Raw genomic sequence first — 19,827 nt, 5'->3', positions numbered from 1 at the left:
GAAGAGAAATCTCTCAACATTCCTCACTCCCCCACGCTGGTTTAGGAGTGTTTTTTTCCAGCTGGGCCAATACAAAAACCTCCTTTCACACAGTGACATCCCTGGTGAATTTTGTATCTTCTTCAGAAAACAAATCTGGGAAATGTAATGACCCAAATCTTGGGAGTTTTTGGTGCCTAATGAAGGCTGTAAAAATCCTCTGATGCACTATAGGTATTTTCTTGATCTTGCTAATGCTACAACAACGAAGTCCTGGGACTTTCACCCGATCTGCTTGTGACTAAGTCAGAGTTTTGATTTATGGATACTCCCAAGAGGATGAAGACCCACAGACACCGAAGAGGGAACAACTCCCTCTGTGGTCATGGTGTCCATGAGCTACTCACAAGGATAATCCCCCTCTCCTTAAAAGCAAACCAAGAGAGAAGTGCCCTGCAGCAGTGCCCTGGGGGCAGTGCCCAGCTGACCTTTGGCCTCCTGCAGTAAGGCAGCGATGCTGTTCCCGTACATCTCGGTCTGGCGCAGCTCCACCAGCGGCAGGAAGAACGTCTCCAGCGTGGTGTTGAGGGACTGCAGCAGGGCAAAGCGCAGCCGCAGGCTCTCCACAGGGACATCTGCGGGGGGAAACTCCCAGTCAGAAGCAGGAACAGATCCCCCAGCTCCTGCAAATCCCAGCAGCTTTGGTCCAGAAGCCACACAAGCTCCTTCCAAAGCAGCCCCTCTGATCCCTGCACTGAGGATGTAGGAACAGCTATGATCCCTGAGGTTCCTCCCTGGATCTCCAGTCTCTGGGTGTGAGTCCCGAATCTTCCACTATCACCGAGTTTTCCTCTTCAAGTGCTTAGAACAGGATTTAGGTGACTAAAATCTGCCTAAGTCCAGAATGAAAATCCAGTCTTCCTTCCCCTGCAAGCTGAACTCACCAGGTATTTCCAGCTCCAGCCTGAGCTAGGAATTCTGTGTGGAGAGCAGGGAGCAGCTGCAGTGCATCCCTGACTTTGCCCAAGCACACCCAAAGAGAGAGAAGAGCCAGACTCGGCACTCCCCTCACCCCACTGAGCCTCCAAAGGAAAGTCCCCCCCACCTGGGGACATCCAGAAGCCCTCCCCAGCTCGTGCCCTGAAAGAAGCCTCCGTGCAAACCACCCAGACATACTCAAGAGACGGGAAATCCTGGGATCTGCTGCATCAGCTGGATCCAGGTACACCTCGTGGGGGTGCAGGCGTGCAGGGGTGATGGCCAGGTGGCGGCACAGGCGGTTGATGTACTGCACCAGGGCCACGTCCATCTCCAGGCTCCACTTGCGCGACGCCTTCTGCGCGTGTCTGGCATCGATGCAGGCACACCTGGCAGGGGACAGGGGCAGAGCTGCTCACTCACAGTGCGCTGGGCAGCTACACCTGGAGTAGGACTACACCTGGAGTACAACAAGCTGGTGCCCTGCTCTTTGCTCCCCTTCCCTTAAGCATGACAAGAATCCCAGCGTGAGGCCAAGAGCTGATTTATCACCCCCATTCCTTCACTGGTATTAAGTAATTAGGCACAAAGGCACAGCCTATTAAGCTCACTTAGTGCCTATCTCCTCTGGAGATGATAAGGGGCAATTAGCCTGTGGCCTGACACAGGGAGATAAGGAGAATTCATTTAAGGGAGTTTCTTCCTCTACAATAATAAAAAGAAGTTTAACAGTTCCCTCTTCTACAGCATTTCTGACTCAGTACCAACCCTGCCAGTTAAACAGTGCACTGGCTAGGGAAGGAAACCAGAAACAGACATGGAGCTACAGTTCTCTTCAGGATAATTTATTATACAGTTTGGAAGCTCTAAAGGACACTGTGGCATCTGATTTTGTTGGCCATGCTGTGCACAGAAAGTCAGGAACCTGCATTTGGACAGCACGTGACTTTTAAAACATATTTTGAGGAAATAAGCAATTTCCTCTACAGGCCTTGCAGCCACTGATGAAAGTGTTAAAGCTTCTTGGATTAGGAACACTTGGGATCAAGTTTTTTGAAGTGAGCACAGTATCAGTATCACCCTCTCAAAGAGCTTTGCAAGCTGTACCTCTCAAAGTGCAGGTCGTAGCCACAGGAGAGGATGGCTCTCCACACGCTGCGGATGTCCTGCTTGGAGCGGTCCACCACGAACCGGTGAAATCCATCCAGGGTCAGGTACTTCTCCTCAGGAACTGGCACCACAGACCAGCAAAGAGTTCATGACTTGCCATGAAGTTCTCACCCCACACAGGAGCAGGAGGTGGCTGCTGCCAGCTTCCTCCTGCTCTCCCATCCCACCATGGATCCCTTCCTGGGGAGCTCTATCTATCACACGCTGGTCACGCTCACCTCAGTCAGTGGCACTGCCCTTTTTCACTGCCCTAAGGGGCTCAAATCCCCCACTGCCCTCTGGAATAGCTCCCTCTAACCCGGTATCAAGGATCCCTATTTGGCTGGATGCTGAAATTCCCCTTTTCTGAGCTAACCTGGCACTTCCTACAGGGAAGAGGGGAATCCAAACTCGTGTCTGTTCACTCTTCCACCTGACTAGAGAAAAGTTCTGAGCACAACCCCTGTCACGGCATGGCTGTGCTCCCTCCTCCACAAGTTCTGAGGTATCTCCATCATCTCCGTTATCCAATTTTCCACTTGTGGTTGAAGCATTTCCCAATATAAATTGAGAAGCACAATTTAAACCCACCTGGTTCAACCCCATAATATCCCAAACCCTCACTACACCAAAGCCTTGGAAATACACTCTTTAGGGAATTCTCTGCCTGGTTTATTGACATGTCCTACACACAGCTGCAAGAACTATTTGCTCTCATGCTGATGGGCCCAGAATCACAGACACACAAATAAAAGCAGAATTTTAAATCACTATTTTAAAAAAAATTAAGTTAGACTTGTTAGAAATAAAGACAAACCAAATCTATCGTGAGGTTATCTAAACATGTCAATAAAAAGATTTCTTTTCTATGATGCAAAACTAGAAAAAATTCCCTGCAGCTCCCACCTTCCTGTTTCTTTGTGGGAGACTTCTCAGGGTCCTTCTCCTCAGGTTTGCTCTTCTCAGGAGATTTGGGCTTTACAGTGGGTTTCTTCTCACTTAAGGCTGTTCGGCTGAGGGACAAAGTGGGTGTTAGGATCAAAAGTTTCCTTTCATCTGTTCAGAGAATCCCAGAATTGTTTGGGTTGGAAGGATCCTAAAGCCCATCCAGTCCCACTCCTTGCCATGGGACACCTTCCATAGGTCGCTCCAAACCCTGTCCAACCTGATGTGTATTTTGGAATAAGTGCACTGGGATAGAACACTGATGAACACAATTCCAGTGTTCTATAAATAGATCCCAACAACTCCACCCCAATCTCTGGAAAAAAACACTTTGCTGAAGAACTTCCAGCAATCTGAGCTGTTCTGACAATAACGTCACAGTCACTTTCCCCATCCCAACACACGGAAGCACAGAGGGAGGGGGGATAAAAACCTGCATTTCTACAGTGAAATCCAACATTCCACAAGTGCCACAAGGCTGAGGACACCCACCTGACACTGTTGAGCATGGACTTCTCCTTGGTGGGGGGTTTGGTGACCGGGCGTTTGGTGCTCACCACCTTCACCGGATGCTGCTCCTTGCCCGCCTTGTTGTACTTGCTCTTGTCAAATTTGGGCTTGGGAACTCCGTATTTCCTTAAAATCTTCCAACACAGAAAGTGAATGGTCACCCAGTGCTTTCAAGCGACACCAAAAGAGGCTGAGAACAGTTGGCAAAGCACTACCTGGGTCAGCTGGTCCTCCAGCACCTTCTTGGGAGGGCGGACGTTGGTGAAGAAGACGTGGAGGAGGTTCCCAGGGGTTTGGGAATTGATCTGCTCCTTGCTGAGGTAAATGTCAGCCACCTTGATGGGCTTGGCTGGGGTCAGGCTCAGCATTTGTTCCGAATGGATGCAGCTTTTAAAGATCTCTGTGAGAACTTCCCGAGCACCTGGCACCAGTTTTTCACCTGATGGAAAGAAAAAAAAAAACCAAACCAACAACAATTTGGTACAAAATACCACGAGAATTGGTTAGAATTGGAAATGTGAAAATACATTTTGCATTCAGATAAAATATTCTATTATATGGCACTTGCTTTGAGATGGGAAATCACTTTTGCAGTAAAAAACCTGCTCCTTCTGCACCCCATTAAAGACAGAACTGCCCACATCCTCTAATTATTAATTGTGGGAGTAGTGGGGATGAAAAAAGCAGATTATTTATCATGCCAGGATAAAAATTATGTTGTGCAGACAGACACCAACACCTATCAACTGAACCAAGCAGTCAAAAATTATTTCGGCGGCTATTTTCTCAAAAGAAGTCCTGAAAGAATTAAATCAGTAGTTTTTTGGGTTGATGAGGAGCGGTTTGTTTATTTATTTATGATTTATTTGATTAGCTAGGTGGACAACTGAGCAATGTTCAGCTTCCAAATAGCTCCTGCAGGGATAAAACCTGCTTTGGAATTTCTCCCTGGCTCGTTGTCACCGCTGATTTATACAGAAAAGGAGAATCTGAGCCCTGCTCATCCCCAAAAATGCCCAATACAAGTGAGATTTGCCCATATCAAACCACCTACCTTTTATTGACTTATCATTGAAATAATCCTCTAGTGCTGGGCTCCCCTGGGTGTCAAACAAACTCTGATTTACAGTGGAAACAGTTAAAATCTCTTCAGTTGACATCTCCATGAGCTCATCCTCCCCATCCAGGCTGGACAAGCCAATGAGGTCACTGCTGTTGAAGAGGCTGGCTCGGATTTTCTCTATTTTAGCTCTTGACCTTATCTGTACAAACATTGAAATTAATTCACAGCAATTCTGAGAAAACAAATTCACTTCCATTCATGGGAATTTGGGGTTTAAGCTTTTTCCCCCTCCCCATCCAGATGATCATTATTGTTTCTCTTCTAACACTCTGCTGCATCAATAATTTGATGCCAAAATTCAGGTTCAGCCTAGAAAAGATCCTTTCTGAGAACATCTGCCCACTGAAATCCTCATGCTGGGAGTTAATCAGGCACAGCTCTGATCCAGCTATCCCATGTGTGAGTCTGGAGACAGCCCTTGGGAACAGCAGGGAAGAGCTGAGGGGTCAGCCAGGTAACCTGGCATTATTCATAATTCTGCTGTCCCTGCCTCAGTTCTCCACTCAGAAAAATCAAAATTAGCACAGGCCTTGAAGCCTCAGCCACACAGATTGGGAAGAGGAACAGTAACTTCCTTTGATTCCTAGAATAACCACTGTCAGAGCAGCTCCAGACTTGGAATAGTTTCCATGTGAACACTCTGGCAGCTTTTTGTACACATTTAATTCTGTATTTCAATGATGTCTTAATGTCAATTAACAGCTCAAGAATAGCAACTTGCAGAGTTTCCATCTGAGTAAGCTGCTTTTCTCTTCTAAAAGGGGAACTGATACAATCCCAGACTATACAAAAACATCCCTCTCCATTCCCAGGCTATCAGGAATGGCTGGGCTTTTGGAAGGTCCTGATAAAATCTGCAGCAGGCAATTTGTGGAAGCAGCAGAGAGGGAGGTTCTTGTGCAGAGCTGAACACCTGGAGTGATGCAGCACCGATGGCAACCACCCACAATGCTTTTAGAAATTAATTTGGAACCAGACAGCAACAAAATTTATCATCTCTCCTAAAGTAGCTTTATAGAGGAAACCATAGGTGGTTCAAAATAGGTGAAAATCCACTGATTAAACATTAAATAATTGCCTTGTGGGTCAAACCAAAAGGGCCCCAGTCTCTAAATTCATCTCAGCAGTGGCCAGAGCAAACCTTGGAGAAAGGCACATGAAAGAGGAAATGAACTGATCTTCCCCCTGACGTGTTCTCCCAGCCTCTGCAAATCAGTTTAAAGATTTCCTCAGCTGAAAGCTGCAGTGGCTGCTGTGCTCCACAGCTACCAATCCTCCAGGAACTTAATCCCTTAGGAATTTATTCACAGTCTTGGCTTCAGCAGCACCCTGTGACAACAAGCTCTACAAGCTGCAACACACAAGACTTCTTCCCTTCTTCCTTCTGTTTTCCAATTGCTGCTACGGGGTCCCCTCTGTCCTTTGAGACACAGGGATTGTTCCCAACACTGTGAATGTGGAGCAGGGAATTCCGTGTTCCTCAGCCATCCTGTCCAAGCTGAGAATTCCCAGTCTCCCTGGACTCACATGGCATTCTTAGACATACATTGACCCTGCACCCATGGAGAAAGAGCCAGTTCCTAGAGTGCAATCCCATTCTCCCAGAAAACCCCGGCTCCAGAGGCCCCTCTCTGTTACCTCCACCACAGCAAAGCCCTTGATGGGCCGTGACAGCAGCGGCTGATTGTCCAGAGATGTCACCGTGTACATGGAGCCCACGTCCGACACCGACGCTGTCTCCACGTTGTCCAGCGGCTCCCCAAGGCTGCCCAGGCTGCCCAGGCTGCCGGTGCTGCAGTGGGAAAGATCCAAACTCTCCTGGCTGGACACCACGTGCGGCTGTTCCAGCAATCCGGGTGGGATGGCCAGCTCCAGCCCTGCTTGGAACTGGTCCACTGAGATGTCGCTGACAGTCCGGGATATGCCCTGGGAGCTGCAGAGGGAAGCCTGGCTCGTGGATGCCGAGGCGCTGACGCTCATGGCCGGCGTGACGCTGCTGGAGCTGCTGATGTCCAAACTGTCGGCGCTGCTGGAAACCGTCGGCTTTTCCAGCTCCGTCCTGCACTCGCCTCCTTCTGCTTTGTCCTTGGTTTTTTTGGGATCCTCTTCCTGCAAAGGGATGTAGATCTCATCCTTGAAGACCCCCCCGTGGGCATTGCAGGCCTTCCTGATGGCATTCCTGACGGTGGCCTCCTCCAGGTGCGTGGGGATGCCGGAGATGACGAGCAGGCGGCTGTGGGCCGTGGGCCCCACCAGGGCCTGGCAGGCATCGGCCACGGCATCGTTGGTCACACCCAGCCCCTGGGGGTCCTTCTTGGTCAGGTGCCTGAGGATTATCAGCAGGGTCAGAGCTCTGTGGAACCACAGCATGTCCTCAGGCTTGCTGCCCCCGATGCTGAGGAGCGCCGCGTCCGTCTCAGCTGCCCTGGACGAAGCCCTTTTCCCTGAGGATGAGGTTTTTTCCCGCTTCATTTTGACTTTTTTCCTCTTGGACAGCAAGCTCGGGCTCTGTGGTGTCTGCCCTGGGGAAGACGAGGAGGAGGAGGAGGAGTCACTAAGATTTGGGGCGCTGGTGGATGAGATCACATTGGCTGTCACGCTCATGTTGATGGGCAAGGTGACTTCTGCCACAGCCAGGCACACTTCCATCAGGGCATGGAAGTACGTGGAGAATCTTCCCTGGTCGGCCACTCCGACCCCAGAGCCACCACAGGCATTCCCAGACACCCAGTTCTGGGTTTCCTCATCGTAGAGCTTGTGCAGCTCTGACTGCAGGGCCATGAGCATGGCCAGGCAGGGGTTCAGCTGCAGGGCAATGGATGAGGACAACCCTGCTGGATTCTTTTTCTGCTCCAGGTTGTGGATCTTGCGAAGCAGCTCGGCCAAGAGGTGAAAGATCAATTCCTTCACACACGCTGCCATGTCAGTTGTCCAGAGGAAATTCCCTGTGTGAGGAAGGCAAGGCATGGCAGTCAGCAGTTTCACTCTTAGCAGCTTTACAACACCAGCTGCAAAAGTAACTCCATTAAAAAAAGCACCAGAAAAGCTCATTGCAATGTCGTGTCAGCACTTAGACAGGAAGGTTATTCCAAGAACTGCAAATCAACAGAAAATTTCTGGAGTTTCAAGAAAATTTCCTTATAGTGGAAGAGCTCAGAAAATTTCAACTGTAATTTTTGTTTCCTAAACTCCCCACCTGAGCCAGCACATTATCAGTGCTCATTAATAAGGAGATACTCCATTCTCACCTAAAAATTCCACTACTTGCAAGAGAACTGAGGCAGGAATAGTATCCAGTTCATCTTCGGATTTTCCATCCCCATCTTCCAATTTCCAGGTTAAGAGCTGTTCTGTGAATGCCATTGCCAGGGGAAATTCCAGGGGGAGGGAATGCAAGACCAACACAGCTCCAGGAGGAGGAGACACTCCTAAGCAAAAAGGTCCAAGAAAATCCTCATCATGACTCTGAGCATTGATAAAAACAATATTACTGTAAAAACAGTAATATTTAAGATATTTTCAAGGCTAAACTTGTGTTAAGTGAGAATTTTCTCTGCAGCACCTTGTAATAAACAAATAGGAATGTTTCTCTATATTGGTAAGTTGATATAATCTATAATTATAAATGCACAGAGAACATTTTATTCACATAAAGAAACAGAACAATTTTGAGCCTGAACATATCTAAATATACATATAGAACTTGCCGCAAATTAATTTATTTCTGTCTGATGGGTACTGAAAACAACATCAGCAGAAGAACTTAAGGATCTCCAAGGGGAAGTTTTAAGAACTCACTGCACCCAGTCACCTCCACTGCTCTAAATCCCACTGTCTCTCCCTTAGGGCAAGAGTAAAAAGAATATTAATGATTTTTCTTGCTGGAGAAGCTGGGGTGACCTAAGTATTGCTACACTGCAGATATATTACTCTGTGGCTAAGAGGGTCCTAAAAACACCTAAAAAAGCAATAAAAAATTATTCTCCATCTGAAACAGCTCCTCAAACACCAACAGCACCAACACTGCAGAAATGAATATTTTGAATAAAATGTTTTGAATACAAACACTGCTGGGTGAACTCCTGGAATATAAAAATGAGAATCAGATGGTTGCCAGTGTTTATAAAACCAGGCTTTTTTTGGTTAAGAATGAATTCCTCGTACAAAAATCCTGCCCTAAGCGCTGCTAGGACTGGTGAGCACACAGGAAGGTGCTCCAGAAGCCATAATAAAACTGGTCCGAGCTCTGAGAGGACAGTGAAGGCTTTTCCCTCGTGCTGTGGCTGTGCTCACCCAGTTTGATGTGCACCCTGTCCGTGGGGGTGATCACAGCCGGGTACTGGTTGGTGGTGGGGGGCGGCGTGAGGCCGGTGTTGGTGGGGGAGGCGTCGCGGGGGTAGCACACGGCCTCGATGAGGTTCAGCTGCCCGTTCCTCTTCACCTTGTGCCCCAGCCCATAGACCAGCACCCGAGCCCAGGGGGCCTTGTACAGGGATGAGCTGGGGAAACAGCAGCACAGCTTGGTTAGGCTCAAACAGGCTGGAAAACATCCCAGCCACCACTCAAAACAAGTCTCGGAGAAGACAAAACTCTCAAAAAATCGGTAACTGCATCCCCGGGGCTGCCAGGCTCAGACCCAGCTCTGCCCCTCTCCATGACTCACTCTTTTCGGAATCCAGACTGACTTTCCTTACAGGACACGATCACAAAGGCAGCCCCAGGAAAATTCACATCCATGTTGACTTTGGATTCGGAGATTGGGAATTCTTCAGCGGGAAACTGTTCTGGTGCCGCCTGTAACAGGACAATTCCTCGTGAAAGATCCCAAACAGCAGCAAACCTCCTCCCTCTTCTGTATTTATAGACTGCTCTATAGCCAAAGTATTTAATTAATTGTAAATTATGACACAGTGGGAGGCCACTTCATTTCAATTCAATCCAGAGCATTGCTACTGCTTTGTGTTTTCAGTGTGCCCACTGCAATCAGGATAATAGAATCCATCCAGAGAAACAATTCCCTGTGAGGGAACCATCACGGAAATTACAATCACACACAGAGCAAGGGCTCCTGAGAAGGGAACCCAACACTCTCATAAAACATGAGTGAATGTTTTACCTGCAGAAAGGAGCAGATCTGTTTGGTGAGGTCCAACAGACTCTCCTCTCCCTGATGCAGCGTCCGAGTAATGGCCACAGTGAGCCACTCCCTGATGGCCTGGGAATTGCCCTGGTAGAAGAGGTCTGTGGCAGCACAGGTCTGGGAATGGATGCAGTGCTGCAGGGACTGGGCCAGGAGAATGGAGCTTGAGCTGATGGTTCCATCTGGAATAACAAGGAGAACAGCACAAATTTGGAGATCGCTCCAAATGTTTATGTAGCCTGGGAAACAAAAGGTGTAGAACACCTGGAAGATTCCCAACCTCTGTTTTCAAGTGGAAAACTCCTTGCCTAAAAGTCAGCAGGAGAAAGGATCCACCCAGGCCCAGCCTTGTGGCTGGGATGGCCTCTCAGTGCCAGCTGTGCCCCTCACCAGCCTCAGCCCAGGCCCTGGCGAGGGCGAACACGGAGCTGTGGGATCACCCTGGCTCTGTTCCCCTGGGAAGGCAGGAACACATCGATCCATTGCTGAAGTACAATGAGGATGAGTGACCAGAGGGAAAAGCAGCTTTATCTGTTCTCAGGCTTTCCCCACAGAGCAATCAGATCATTTTTGGGCAGCCGCAAGTGGCTCTCAAGCCCCGACACCTCGTGGCTGTCATCGTGCAGCTCCCAGGAGAAGTCAAGGAAAACCAAAGAGCAGACCTCAAAGGAGTGGGCAATTCACCAAAATGCCAGTTTGGGAATTGGATGTATTAGCAGGACTTGAATTAGATAAATTTTGAAGAGGAAAAACTAAATTAAAGCTTGCAAAACTATTCTTAAAGCCATGCAAAGTAGTGCTGTACTCTGCAAGAGGATCCTTTCCAAGGTGGCATCTGTTAGAGGCAGCCAAGTTCCAAAGGAATTGAAAGAGGGAAAAGGACTCTTTCCAAGGGTAAATAATCACTTTCTATTATTAATAACCTATATTTAGCACTTCCTACTTCCTCCTCATACTCCAGCCATGTGACACACGTTTCTCTGCATGCAGAAGGGCTTTGTCACGATCACTGTCTTTGTCAACACTCACTTGAATGAGGCAAAGCTTCTGTTCCATGATTCAGCACAAACATTCTCTACCCACAGCTGGGAGTCCCGTGGGAAAAGGACAAACCACGTTGTGAAATGAAGAACAGCTCCATTTTGAAAACTCTGAGACCCAACTGGCATTTAGCTTTACTACCCAGGGACTTTGAAGTGATCTCAGTTCCTTGGGGTTGTCCCACATGGATGCTCCCAGTGCCCCCAATAAACTGAAGATCACTGGTGACAAAGGGACAGGAACACACTGGGTGGGATCTTAGGACTCTTAGGATCTTAGGCTCTTAGGATCTTAGGCTCTGACCTCTCCTGAACACTTTTAATTAGATCATGAGCAAGAATTTGAGTTTGGAACCTATCATTGAGGTCAGGAGTCCATCGAGACATTCTCAAATACCACCATTATTAACCAGCTAATAAAGACATACCAAATTCATTCATTTTTTTGTCCCCAGAAAAATACTGTACCAAAAAGAGCCGTGACAAAACCAAGTGTTTACCAGGAAGAGGTGGTGCAAGAAGCTGGTTGGAGAGCAGCTGCAGGTGCTCCAGGGTGATATCCCGGATGGCAGGAATGTGGAACAGCCGAGTGAACATGTGGGGAGATTTGGGAGCAAAGATATTGAGCAGAGCCATGCGACAGTAGAGCTTGGCCAGGGCAGCTTCACTCCTCAACAGCTCCCTAGGGAACACAAACATTAATTCAATTAATTCCTTAACATTAAATCCAACCATGAAGTTTGTACTGCTTAAAAAGAAGCTGTAGCAGGTAACTGAACTACAAGAAATGCTCTTCAGGTAATTCAAATTCAGGTAATAAAGTGCCTTGTAACCACATTTCTTTTTTCACCTGTGAATTTGGATGTTGGTGTTATCCAGGGTGACCAATCCGTTGGTTGCAGTCCTCCTGTATCCTGCAGGTGGCCTTTCCAACATGTCAATGGGATACCAGTACCTCACCAGGACTCCCTCACTCCGCAGGTAGGTCTCTACTTGCACCAGTTCATTCACCTGCAACACCAAACCCAGCACTGTCAATAACACGATACTTGCAACCACATTTTTCCTTCCAAGAGAGCCCCAACCCAGCATCCTGAGCAGTCTGTGCTCGCAGCTGTGTGATGCTGACCCATGAAAAGCCCTCCCAATGTGTCTTTACTCACTGAATCCACATCCAGAACAACCCCATGAAGGCCAAATGTCTTGAGCATGCCCCGAATGGCAAACTTGGGTAGAGCTGTTCCGACAGCGCTGCTGGTGACGTTGTTGCTGTCAGGAGAGCGAGTCACCACCGTGAGACCTGGCAGAAAGGGACACCAGGTTTGAAGGTGTTTTCCTCAGGAGACAATTTCTGCAGTAGATCCCAAAAAGCCTGAGCTTTTCTTTACCCCTCAGGATCCTTTGTGCTGCCCTTACCTTTCCGTACTTTGTCAATTGTGAATTTGTTTGCTTCATCTTTGATATCCTCGATGGTGGGAAGGTAGAGATCCCTTGGGATGCCTCCGTTTTCCTCGTACAGGAATTCCACAGTTTGCCTTGCTATATCAACCATTCCTGAAAGACAGCAGGGAGTGCAAGTTATTTCCCTCAGCCACTTGAAATTTCTTATTCTCATTAAGATCCCAAGCAGGTGAGTTTTCTAATTACTTAAATACTCTCTCAGTCAGGCTGAAAGATGGAAATTGGGAGTTTTCCTGAGAAAGCAGAGCTTTTCCTGAGCTGAAGGCTCAGAATTTCTACCTCGCTCTTAATGTGACTTTCCCACAAACACATTGTCCTGCCAGACCTGAATTCTGCAAGACTCCCAAATCTCCTTATTATTATTTAAACCTCGTAAGTTTTGCCTGGATAGTCACAGACAGAAAATGCCTGGATATAGTTTCTTCCCCAACTGTTATTCCAGAATGCTTCTGTGTCCACATCACAATGAATTCTGTCACTATTTCTGAAACCACTTTCCCTATTTAAATAGTCCAACTTAGTAGAAGTGTTAAAGAAAAAGCATGAGCACAAACCAAATTCTAAGCACTGGAGGAAAACAGCAAGTGAATTTTTGTTTAAGTTTTCCAGCCCTGAATAGGGTAAAATATGAAAGGAACACAGGTGTTCTCTCACACTTCCTGCCCATCACAGAAAATAACGTGCATGGAAATAACTACAGCCATACCTAACTGTAAAGCTCCTTTAATCTGATCCAGCCCAGACTTCCTCTCAGCCTCATTACGGAATCTTCTCCTAATTGTAGGGAAAACTTTGGTTTCCCAGGCTTTGACCAAAAGGGCATAGTGATCCTCCTACAAAGAGAGAAGTGTTTTAGAACACCAAGAAGTGGTAAGTTACCAGCAGCTGTATTTCTGTTAGGGAAGCAGGAACAACTCCTGTGGCCAGATTTCAAAACCTAAATGACAAGATCTGGTTGTAGGTTATAAGTTAGAGGAGGCAAAGTTTGCCACATTCCTCACCCTGGGAATATCATCGTCATCATCATCATCACTTTCATCATCTGCAATAGGAGGGGGGTGAGGATCAGGGCCTGAGGTGATGAAGTTCTCATAGCTCAGCTCCATTTTATAGTGGCAGGATGTGTCACTGTCATACTCTGCAAGACACCGACAGAAATAATGAGATGCTAATGCATGCAAAGACATCCCATGAAATTGGAGCTACACAACATTCCATGCTCTCCAGGCAGGGGGTGGGAATGCAATTCCTTTTGACACAGCATAACCAATTGGTGATCCAATCCACCGTAACATCCTATTGTATCCCAAGCCCCAATGAGCTCATTTCTCATTGTAGCTGCGTTAATTACGAATAATTTGTGTATTCATACAGAGGAAGACCAAAGAAGATGGTTTTAATTGCCTTGTCTAAAATCAGATAAACATGGCTTTCTGTGCTACTGCCCCACCTAAACAGGCACTACCTAAGGAACAAGGACTGCAGCCAGGCTGGGTTTAAATCCTATTTCTTTGCTTGGCATTTCTGCTGGGAAAGCTTTAAAAGGAATTAAAGGCACTTTACGTTGCTGAGCCGTGGCAACAGCGGCGATCCTGCAGGGGGGCCCGTGGGTGCCAGGGTCGGAGGCGATGCTGGTGCCAGCATCATTGTCACTGTCAGAGGCCATGGCAAAGGGCAAGGCCTCGAAGTTGGCACTGATCTCCTCGGCCAGGTCGAGGCACAGGTCGGCGGCGTTGCGGTGAGCCTGGCCCTCGGCGTAGGCGAACGGCCGCGAGCCGAAGTTGGCCCGCACCTTGGTGTTCTGCAAAAGGATGCAGGGAAGCTCTCAGATCCTGCTCTGAGCCCTCACTCTGCCTCAGTCAGCAGCTGATCACACCTCCCCGCCACGAGGATGCCCAGCTAGCACTCTGGAAAGCTTTAAGCTGCCAAACACACGCTTTGAACTCGCCTGCTTTCCAGCTTCAAGTTGCAGCAGCCTGAGCTGGGTGCTTTGAAGCAATGTCAGTGCTGGCAAGGAATGCTAAGAGAAGGGCTCCTGGCACAGCACAGGGCATCCTGCCAGGCCAGCTGCACACTGCTGTGCTAATGGGCAGGGAAAACCAAAATAATGACACAACACATGCATCTGGGAGGGCCAATGAATACCTCAGCCTACCCGAGAAAGGTAAAAACGATCAATTTGCTTTTCTACAGAGCAGGCTCAATATTTTAGATCAAGTTTTTAATATTGCTGGAAGTACACCGAATGACAAATACAAACTTGCCTTTTTCTGAATGTGGACAACTGGCCACATTCCACCAGACACATCCTCTAGGTAGGGCACAAGTCTCTGCCCACAATATGTAAAATAAACTCTGCCCTTTGCTGGCTGCCCTGGAGGAGGGGGAGTTCCTTCTGTTCTTTCCCATCCAATTCCTGCTACATCACCTGGAGAAAAACACAATCACAAAAAGGATTTGATCAGTTTTCTCATCCAGCATTTCCCTGACATTTAGAGGATTTTCTGATGGAGCAGATAAGGATTTTAGCCGTGCTCTCACATACCAGGGGAAAGAGTCACATCCAGTCTGACACTCTTCCACTGCAGCAGGCTGGAGCCATTGTAATGCACTGCTCGCCCATTGCTGAGGGGCAACAAGGACAGAATGAGACAGAGCATCGAGACAGAGCAGGATCACAGCCCACCAAAGCTGTGATACTGAAACTCTCCTTATTTTGCAGAGATATTCCAGTCCATCATTTTAGCATTTCAGTTAAAAAGTATGTATTGCCCACTACAGCCTCCTCCCCAGTTTGCTGACAAATGCACTGAGCATGGTTTTTGATGTGCACCTCCAACCTACTTGTGAAAGAGGCAGGTGCCCACTGGGTTTGTCCAAGCTCCATCCCGTTTTTCAGCCTCTGTGGCAAATCCAAAGGAAACTATTGGCCCAGTGTCATCATCTGTATCTCCATAGGAAACCACTTCAATTTCCCAGTAGAACGACGGTGCCTAGAAATAAAAATAATAACACGTTTTTAAAAATTATTTACAAAACAAAGGTTGAGGAGGCAATTTTCTTGCTTTTCCTTCTCATGCCCTGTTGGATATTAAATGACAAAGTGCTGTAGAGCTGTGAGGTCTCACCTGCACTGGGACTGGGGAGGTGGCATAGATAAAGGTGCCCCGAGGAAGTCCCCCGCCTGCACTGGGATCAGCCAGGAAGGTCACAGCAGTGAGGTGTGAGGAGAACATGCAGGCTCTCACTGGGGGGAACACCCTGGATGGGCTCCATGTGATTTCTTTGGGCTGCAGATACAACAGAGCAGTTTATTCTACCAATCACAATTCAAGTCACCCACTAAAATACAACCACACAGTTTATGAGGTGCACGTTTAAGACAACTACAACAAATCACATCCCAATGCAAAATTCACAAGAAATTCACATTAAAGGAGATAATTCAAGAAGAATCCTCCCAGTTTGGGCAGCAGCAGAGGGTTCTCTGAGGGCAGAGGGCTCAGCACTGTCCCTGTGCTCACCTGTCTCCTGTCTGCTTGGAGGGGAGGAGGAGGGGGCCGAGCACAGTCGCGGTACAACATCCGTAACCTCTCACACTGCATCTCTACAACCACGAGCCTCTCCCCTGCAACAACAACCCAAACCAGGCATCAGCTTCCAGCTGCTTCCTTGAGTCCAGCAGTGTGATCTTAGTACAGAAATAAATATGGTATTTGCACTTTGAAGAGGTTTGATCAGCCTCGCTTACCTAAACTATGAAATTAAGGGTAAAATACAACGTATGCAAAGTGTTTTCTCATGTTTAATTTATATTTGGTTAGCAAAGATAATGCTGTGTTAATTAAGATATAAAGTTCATTTTAGCAAGCGAGTTTATGGCCCAGCAAAGGCAGGAAAGCAAAAAAAATCATGCCTACTGTCAAAAAAATCAATCCTTGCCCTTTTACACCGAAATCCCTTGGCTCCTACCCTTCACTTCAGCCACTTTTCCTCCGGCATGTTCCTAAAACTTGCCCCTGAACTGAGATTTCCGCTGGGCCCATTGCTGATCCTTAAACAAGGAGAACTCAAGGACCAGGAATATAAGAAAGCATTGCAAAAACCAGCAAAAAAGGTGATCAAAAGAAAACATACAAATGATAATGTCAAGGAATACAGAGTAGGATATGCTGGAAGCAAGAGAAGTAGAGTGCAGAGGAGAACCAGTCCCAGGACTTGCTTCCTTGATACACAGAATAATCATGTTCTGGGCTAAATTAATGCCTAATGTTTAATGATTTAGGCTGATTATTAGCTGCTCTTACATCAGCAGCTCTGCAGCTGTGACAAGACACCCTGTCCTGTGCCAGTTCCTAAACTCTGAGTGGCTGGAGGACAAAACACTGAAATGATTTTAAAAGCTGCTTTCTCTCTGACCTGAATATGCCAAGAAGGTGTTGGCTACATACCAGGGCTGCACTCCTGGGCCACCAAATTCAGAACTTCTACAGCAGCTGGGCACTGTTGAATGAATTCTTCACAGAATGAGCTGTCTTCCAACAGCTGAGCCATCACCAGGCATGCTCTGGAGAGAAAAATAATACATTTAAAGTGTTACAAAGTGTGTGCTGAATTCAAAGCTGGCTTTACAGTAGTGAATTCAAGGGTGTTTTAAGAGTAGTCTTAACTCTGATTTTAGCTGGACCCTCCCCAAAGACAGCTTTTCACTGCTTCATAGATGGATTTACTGAAGCATTTGCTCAGTGTGTTACAGGGACACTCATGAACAACACCCAGACACTAAAAGGGAGCAAGGAGGAATTTTTACTGCCAACACCCCTAGAGGAAGGGCACAGGAACTCATGCAACTCCCTTGGATGTTGGTGCACAAAGCCAGGACTCACCTGGTTCTTATTTCAGCAAGGAGCCGGACCACTGCCATTACTGGGGTTGAGCCATCTCCTGTTGCAGGAAGTGAGGTGTGAATAGAGAGACTTCCCTCCTGAGGGAGCAACATGGACTGGACTGCCTGTACTACCTTCTCAGTAATGGACAGTTTATGAAGAGGCAATGCCTGATGGTGGGGGGGCACGGTAAAAAGTTAAATTCAAGTAGTTAGTTTCTAAGAAATGAGGGTGTTTTATTACCTGGAGTTAATTCTTAGATGTTACTATCACAAAATCAGCACCAAACACCAATAAAAGAAATAAACCCACCCCAAAACCAAGCTAGAAATTAACCAAAAAAAACCCCAACCCAGTATGCAATGGAATATATTTAAGCACAAACGATGAATATTCATGTTACTTGAATGAGAAATTAAATATATTGTTAATATATGCTTAAAACAACAAGGCAAACTTTACAAATCATTTATAAGCAAAGATGAAACCTTTTTTTTTACATGCTGCAGATTAACAATCAGTATGCTGTGACAGAAATAAAGCAAGAATCGAGATTATACTGAATATTGGATATTTAAAACTCCCATACCTCAGATCTTGGAACACAGAGCCTAGATAATGGAATAGTTAAAGTGTCTGATGCCTGGGAGGTCTTTCTAGTGTCTATAGTGGTGGGTGGGAATTTGACCGTAGCTATACCTTCTTGCTCATTAATAGATGCCACAACTCCAATGCTTCCTGCTATTCCTTTGCCTAAAACCTACAACCAAAGAAGGGCTGCATGAGATTGAAGGTGTCACAAGCAGGAATCCGTGTTTGACATCACACACCAACTGCACACACAACCACACGGGGGTGTTGTAGCAAACAAGCTCCACACGCTGCTGTTCCACAAGCACATCTTGCTCCCAAGGATCCCAGGGCAGGGAAAACCTCAGGAGAGCAGCAGCTCTCATCTAAGATATCAAATGTGAACAGTGCTGAATTACCTGAACTTCAGAACCTATTTTAATTGTCTCCTTAAAGCCACCCAGAGCACACAGGGCAGCCACTGCCTGCCGAGCAATCCTTTGAAGTTTAGCCAGTTTCCTTCCACTGCTACTCCCATTCTCCAAAATGCTTTCTGCGTATTTCCCAAGCTGTGGAATGTACATCAGAGCCCGAGACAGAACCTGAAGACAGAAGCAAAAATACCAGGGAACGACTTCAAAGCACAGTTCCAACAAAAACCAGTGCCCCAAGCCTCCAGCCCACACAGTCTCAGAAGAATTGTTTTTGTTCTTGAAGAGAATTATGTAACTCAGAATATTCCACGTTCTCTGAAGTGTGAGCACCATCAAAGCCATGACCATTCCCCGGTAACTTTTAGGATAAATACAATCTTGGCAAAAGTCTTTGCTGAGGATTTCACCTAAGGAATAGATTAGGTGCTGGGGGATTCAGAGGAACATAAACCCAACGTGTTTTGTTCCAGCCAACACTTTGTACCCTCAGAGGCCACAGCCACGAGAACAGCCAAGGTAGAATAACCTGCCACAGGCAAGGGAACTCCCTAACAAACAACTTTGTTAATGCCTGAAAAGAATGACAGCAATTATCTAATGATGGGTCGATTTTGAGTATTTGTCCCACCCTGACAGCTGAGAAAGGGCTGGGTCTGTGCAGTTCCACCCTGGTGTGAACTGTTTCTGTGCTATATCAGAAAGGAGCAGCTCAGGCCTTGCTAATCATTAGATTCTCTAACTACTCAACCCCCAGTGAGGAATGTGCCACTCGTGGTTGTGTTTGCTCACTTTTTCAGCAGTTGTTGTCCAGATCTGAGCTGCATTGGACTCTGGGGCCATGAGCAGGCTGTGCAGCAGGGCAATCACCTCTGCTGCCATGCTGTTTGCAACGTGCCCGCTGATGAACGGCCTCACAGGATCCGTCCTGCGCAGGAGACACAGGCAATTGGACCATTCAGTTCAAAACCACAGAAGGAAAAGAAGCTTCAGTTGTCAACAAGATACAGCACAAAAAAGGAAGCTTATGAACAGCCAGATTATTTTTTGGGAGAGCTACAAATATCGGTAGAGAGAAAAGAAGAATGCAGACTGAGGGATTTACCTGGCGAGCTCTGAATTCCTCTCCCTGCAAATGGATGTTTGTGCAGTCTTCTTTTTGTCCCCAGTGGACAAGCCACTGCTGGTCTCTGGATTGACAGTCTCTATGGGTGGCCCCACACTCACTATCAGCCCAGATTGTGCCCACTTGGTTGCTTTTCTAAGAGCTGCAGCAGCTTCTTCTGTAATGACCTCGCAGCAGCCACTCTGCAAAGGAAATGGCCATGGAAGGCAAATGTCAGATCCACTTGGGTCACTCTGCTCTCTCTGCTCATGTAAAAGTGCTGAGAACACAGCAAAACCCCCTCCTGGGGGTAGATTAGTCATAGGACAAGTTCTGTCTCTTGCTTTTTATCATCTACAGAGAGATCAGGGATCAATTCACTGACTTTAACATTCCATTCTTAGATTAACAGTTCAGTTTCTCTGATCAAAAAGCTACAAATGAGTATTTCTGGTGCAAACACTCAAGAACATGCCTGAAAATAGACATGAAATTTTAGTTCAAGTGTGT

At 47.0% G+C, this 19,827-nt stretch overlaps 1 protein-coding gene across 4 annotated transcripts in view; it reads right to left on the bottom strand.

Moving 5' to 3' along the window:
- HECTD4 (HECT domain E3 ubiquitin protein ligase 4) overlaps nucleotides 1-19,827 on the bottom strand; it is a 66,942-nt gene that overhangs the window by 7,752 nt on the left and 39,363 nt on the right. For all 4 annotated transcript variants that reach the window (XM_042035032.1, XM_042035033.1, XM_042035035.1 and 1 more), the window contains exons 39-68: nucleotides 19,318-19,520; nucleotides 19,005-19,140; nucleotides 18,201-18,383; nucleotides 17,801-17,971; nucleotides 17,212-17,381; nucleotides 16,777-16,892; nucleotides 15,850-15,953; nucleotides 15,454-15,615; nucleotides 15,170-15,318; nucleotides 14,871-14,950; nucleotides 14,590-14,753; nucleotides 13,889-14,126; nucleotides 13,327-13,463; nucleotides 13,032-13,158; nucleotides 12,281-12,418; nucleotides 12,028-12,164; nucleotides 11,715-11,875; nucleotides 11,365-11,546; nucleotides 9,801-10,006; nucleotides 9,348-9,478; nucleotides 8,978-9,183; nucleotides 7,933-8,112; nucleotides 6,323-7,629; nucleotides 4,616-4,823; nucleotides 3,777-4,000; nucleotides 3,544-3,695; nucleotides 3,013-3,119; nucleotides 2,065-2,188; nucleotides 1,156-1,346; nucleotides 468-614 (exon numbers count right to left, since the gene is read on the bottom strand). In XM_042035032.1, the coding sequence (XP_041890966.1) occupies nucleotides 468-614; nucleotides 1,156-1,346; nucleotides 2,065-2,188; nucleotides 3,013-3,119; nucleotides 3,544-3,695; nucleotides 3,777-4,000; nucleotides 4,616-4,823; nucleotides 6,323-7,629; nucleotides 7,933-8,112; nucleotides 8,978-9,183; nucleotides 9,348-9,478; nucleotides 9,801-10,006; nucleotides 11,365-11,546; nucleotides 11,715-11,875; nucleotides 12,028-12,164; nucleotides 12,281-12,418; nucleotides 13,032-13,158; nucleotides 13,327-13,463; nucleotides 13,889-14,126; nucleotides 14,590-14,753; nucleotides 14,871-14,950; nucleotides 15,170-15,318; nucleotides 15,454-15,615; nucleotides 15,850-15,953; nucleotides 16,777-16,892; nucleotides 17,212-17,381; nucleotides 17,801-17,971; nucleotides 18,201-18,383; nucleotides 19,005-19,140; nucleotides 19,318-19,520 (5,941 nt within the window). The remainder of the gene's footprint in view (nucleotides 1-467; nucleotides 615-1,155; nucleotides 1,347-2,064; nucleotides 2,189-3,012; nucleotides 3,120-3,543; nucleotides 3,696-3,776; nucleotides 4,001-4,615; nucleotides 4,824-6,322; nucleotides 7,630-7,932; nucleotides 8,113-8,977; nucleotides 9,184-9,347; nucleotides 9,479-9,800; nucleotides 10,007-11,364; nucleotides 11,547-11,714; nucleotides 11,876-12,027; nucleotides 12,165-12,280; nucleotides 12,419-13,031; nucleotides 13,159-13,326; nucleotides 13,464-13,888; nucleotides 14,127-14,589; nucleotides 14,754-14,870; nucleotides 14,951-15,169; nucleotides 15,319-15,453; nucleotides 15,616-15,849; nucleotides 15,954-16,776; nucleotides 16,893-17,211; nucleotides 17,382-17,800; nucleotides 17,972-18,200; nucleotides 18,384-19,004; nucleotides 19,141-19,317; nucleotides 19,521-19,827) is intronic.

This window comes from Corvus kubaryi, unplaced genomic scaffold, assembly GCF_017639235.1.
Source record: "Corvus kubaryi isolate FWS band 111438036 unplaced genomic scaffold, C.kubaryi_AGA036_p1.0 37382, whole genome shotgun sequence".
Classification (NCBI taxonomy): Eukaryota; Metazoa; Chordata; class Aves; order Passeriformes; family Corvidae; genus Corvus; species Corvus kubaryi.
This window is presented reverse-complemented; position numbering and strand designations above follow the sequence as displayed.